The sequence below is a fragment of the Malania oleifera genome, chromosome 12 (genome assembly GCF_029873635.1).
Source record: "Malania oleifera isolate guangnan ecotype guangnan chromosome 12, ASM2987363v1, whole genome shotgun sequence".
NCBI lineage: Eukaryota > Viridiplantae > Streptophyta > Magnoliopsida > Santalales > Ximeniaceae > Malania > Malania oleifera.
In genome coordinates, this window is record NC_080428.1 from 18,297,119 (window position 1) to 18,301,385 (window position 4,267).

Genomic DNA, 4,267 nt, shown 5'->3' on the forward strand with positions numbered 1-4,267 from the left:
TTTTGGCTAAAAATTGGTGTCGAAACATATTTAAAGATTTTGGAGTCAAATTAGTTATTGTTGTCCTATTAGAGTTAGTTCTTTGCTCGGCTTGATCGACTTGTCTCACAGAGTGGTCAATTGTGCACTAGCTATTACGATGCAAAACGGGCCATTGGAGTCTCTAAAAAACAAGACTAGTTAGCTGTTCACTTGGGCCAGTCGACCGCTAAAGTTTTTTTCTTCAACCAGTCGACTTGCCACCATGGGGCGATTATTAGCTTGAGCATTGTTCCAAGATCAATCGACCACCGCATAGTGGCCAATCGACTACCTCTAGCAGTAACCTAGAACAATCCTCAGTTTTGTTGTCATTTTTCATTTTAAATCTTTTAATCCCATGACCTGAATATTCTTAAAGACATACAAATTTAAGACACATTAAACTTTTTAAATTTGAGAGAAATAAATGCAAATAAATAAGAATTAAGTTTTTCTAGACTTCTCTGAAATCTTCATAATTAATGGCTTAACCTGTTTATTAACAACTTTAAATTCAAAGCCATTAGTACAAAATAATTTATTATTATCAAAGTCAATTAATGAAACCTTGAGACTAACACATTCTGTTATGTGTCAACTAACCTAGACCTTCCAAATGTCACACGGTTGATTCTAGAGTCCCTTACATCTTATTTGAGGGAGGTGCATAAAGACTACACAAATAGATACAAAAATACAAACTTTTGCCTAAGAAGTACTAAACAAGAAATAAATCCCCTATAAAATTTGAAACCCAAAATTTACATTACATGATATATATTAATATTCGAGTCCACTAAAGTGGTACAATATTGGGTCCCAATTTTGCATACTTATTAATTGTGTGGTTCCAAATGTTAAGGTAGTAATTTAAACTAGTGAATTCCAAAGCATCCATAGAGAAAGATTCCTCATAATTCTTTCTTCAGCATAATTACAAACTTTTACACATTCCCAATTCCCATCTTATTTCACCATATTCTTAGGTGTAAACATTTTATGGACCAAATGTAGGGTAAATTTTATTTATATATTTATTTTAATAACAATAGCAACAACAATTATTATTATTATTATTATTATTAAGTTTCCAATTCTAGAGAATAACTTCTTCCATCATTGCAGAAAATACAAGCCATCCTTGCAAGTGTTTCCTCAGTTCATTCCATAGCTCTTACTAATAATAATTGACAAATTGACATCATTTTCTCAATTTGGGGCTGAAGGGGACTGAGACTGGGTTGGGGAGACAAAAAATCAGTATACAACTTGTGGTTCAAACTCTGCCAAATCAACAGATCCAGATTCAATTGGTGGCATGAGATATGCAGCCAAGAGTTCAGAAGCCAGAGCTGCAATGAGTGGGATCCTCTTTAAGTTCTTCACCAAGGCAATGTCCTGGCTTTCACCGACTGCCATGAGCTTCTCGTTGATGTCCACCATCCGATCCAGCTTCCTCTTAAACTCTGGGTTCTCCACATCCAGCACTGCCGGAAAAATTCGGGCAGTGGTGCGATTTGTCTGCAAATCGAGAATATATAAACCTACTTACGAGGGGAAAAAACAACATACAGCAAAACGCAGGATGAAGAAAAAAATGTTTAAATTGTGCAAGAGCTAGGTGTGACTGCATCATAAAACTGGGAAAATATGCACAGAGAATAAAAAAAACGAAGTTAGGTGAAATAGCAGGCTCACCTCAATGAGGACATGCATGTCAAATTCCTTTGTGTTTAGTCCAATGCCTTCGTAAAAATCTGTGCGCTGGCAATCATTCAGGTACATCGTCACATACACCTGCAGGATAAATCCGCCAAGATGGTGAGAGAAGCATACAAATTTGAAGGGAGTTGAATAGGCAGCGTAAGAGAGTGGATGGTATCTTATAACCATTATATTACAAACATATATAAAATCCATTTTTTTTGTTTCTTTTTCTTTTCTCCCAAACATTAAAGCATAACATGAATAGTGGAAGGTTTGAACTGTAGTTGCACAAATTGTGTGTATAAATGGAAGATTACCGATAGGCAGAAGAATCTGGCCCACAGCTTAGCCTTCCAGTCATTAAGGAACTGGGGCTGTGCCTTCATCAATGCTGAGAAGAAATCACCATGCCTGTTCTCATCTTGACACCAGTTCTCAAAGTACTTGAAAATGGGATAAAGTTGGTACTGGGGATTGGCCTTGAGATGTCTGTAAATGGTTATGTATCTCCAGTAACCTATTTTCTCAGATAGATATGTGGCATAGAAGATGAATTTGGGCTTGAAAAAAGTGTATTTTCTAGCCTTTGTCAGAAAACCCAAGTCCAGTGCCAGATTGAAATCAGACAAACCCTTGTTCAAAAACCTGCGATCAATGAAACAATTAGCCCATTTCTTGTCCCAGCTACAAAGGACAGCAAAACCAACCTTTGCTGCAAGGACAATGCCTAATATAAGCAGGTGAAATAGAGAGGTGAGAGGGGATACACAACTCTGTTTGCTTACCCGGCATGCCTAGCTTCATCCCTAGACATGAGAGAAAAAATCTCAGCTACCACTGGATTGGTTTTCTGTGACATCACATCCACAAAAATGGTTAATTGTATCCAAAATTAGAAGCTCCTCCTCACAATTCAATTAAAATTTATACTTCCGAATTTAGTATTTGGGGTATTAACCATCAAAATTTATCAGACAGCGAACACATAAACATGGCCTAGAATTAGCATTGGAACGAAAAATAAATTGGAAAATAAGCGCAGAAGTAGTACAATTCACAACCCATAATCAAGCTAGAAGGCCAAAATTAAAATGCAATCATTAAACTTGAGCTTCTGTTATCTGTTATGACTAAGAGACGAGGACTCCTGAACAAAAGGGCCACAAAATTGGATCTAACTCATGGACAACTTCAACAATTTCTGAGTTACAAACTTCTAATCTTAGTTACAGAACTGAATAACGTTTCGCCCAAATCCATACAAATTCAAATCTGAACCCTTCTTCCAAAGAGGGCGCTGACAGTCTTTACATTTGAAAAAAATTTGAATTACAAACAAAAAATTAAGGATGGCCAAACGAATAATCACAAAAAACTGAAAACTTTCCAGTTAAAACTCAAAACCCATCATTATATTAAAACATTGAACAAGTGATTTTAAGAACAAATACCTTGAGCCTTCTTCCAAGCTCCTTATAGAGAAGGAAACCAGAGAACTCCGCAGTGCAAGACCTCTCCAAGAACTCGACGAAGATTTGGCGAAGAGGGCCTTGAATTTGATCAGCAGCCTCCTTGAACTCCTTGCTCCTCACAAAATGGGTCTGGTTGTAATCAGTCTTGAACTCCTGCAGCAGGGCTTCGAACTCTGATTGGTTGAGATTCTTGTTGATCTCAGTGTTGAAAAGGGTCTCCATCTCCTCAAAGTCTGTAGTGTAGAACCTCGGCGTCAAGAGAGTCTCTTTGATGGCCGTTTTGCCTGCTTTCTTCGAAGGTTTTGATGCTACAGCATTTGCTTTTGCTGCGGAGGCCGACACTCTGATGGCGGAGAAACCAAGCCTTGGGTTCCCAAATCTTTGAGCGGTGCTGCTGCCGAATTTGGAAATGGGTTTTACCAACGCCATTTCTGCTGCCATTTTGAGTGTAACCAATCAGACTACCAGAGTTTGAGCAAAATCAATTTGCCTGTGGGAAGGGTGAAGGGTGTTGTGTTTAGAGAGGCAGGATAAGATGCGAAATATAACATAATGCATAATGGGTTGACTGTCACTGAAGCTCATGATATTATCCGATGAAATCCCTGATTTGAAATGGAAATTGGACACGTGGCAGAAGGAAATCAGGGTCCTGCTTTGTCACTCGATTGGTTATGGCAGCCTATAATTACACGGACATGGTTTATCAGATTAATTTTAATAAATTAGTTATTGTTATAAAAAAAAAAATGCAAGAAATAAATAGAAACGAGGCCAAAATCTTACGTGGTTCGAATATACTTATTCCACAAAAAAAACTACAATATCTCCGGTGGAACTATAAGATGATTTGGGACCAAACTTATACAAAATGTCACTTCTCTATTTATCCATAGTACAAAATATCTCTCTTCACTTTATTATTCATCTTCTCTTATCCTCACTATATATATATACTTAAATGTGTGTCCCAAATGAGAATGAGAGAGTGTCCTTTTATAGAGTAATATAGATAACAAGATATTTATTGAGGTGAAAAAATCGAAGTGGTGGAAGATGGGTGACAT

General features: G+C 37.2%; 1 protein-coding gene across 1 annotated transcript; it reads right to left on the minus strand.

Moving 5' to 3' along the window:
- Positions 1-1,159: 1,159 nt before the first annotated feature.
- On the minus strand, positions 1,160-3,785 carry LOC131145176 (magnesium-protoporphyrin IX monomethyl ester [oxidative] cyclase, chloroplastic). Its single transcript, XM_058094302.1, has 5 exons — positions 3,180-3,785; positions 2,514-2,578; positions 2,046-2,373; positions 1,720-1,818; positions 1,160-1,542 (listed from the first exon to the last, which is right to left on the minus strand). The coding sequence occupies exons 1-5, from the start codon at positions 3,639-3,641 to the stop codon at positions 1,279-1,281; spliced, it is 1,218 nt and encodes a 405-aa protein (XP_057950285.1). The 5' UTR covers positions 3,642-3,785; the 3' UTR covers positions 1,160-1,278.
- Between the last annotated feature and the right edge of the window lie 482 nt (positions 3,786-4,267).

Bases quoted from the DNA above. Each gene is read 5' to 3' on its own strand.
- LOC131145176 (XM_058094302.1), bottom strand. From the start codon at position 3,641: ATGGCAGCAGAAATGGCGTTGGTAAAACCCATTTCCAAATTCGGCAGC. The intron at 1,819-2,045 runs GTAATCTTCCAT...TTTATCCTGCAG, and splicing joins CCAGATTCTTCTGCCTATCG to GTGTATGTGACGATGTACCT. The intron at 1,543-1,719 runs GTGAGCCTGCTA...CTCGATTTGCAG, and splicing joins ACATGCATGTCCTCATTGAG to ACAAATCGCACCACTGCCCG.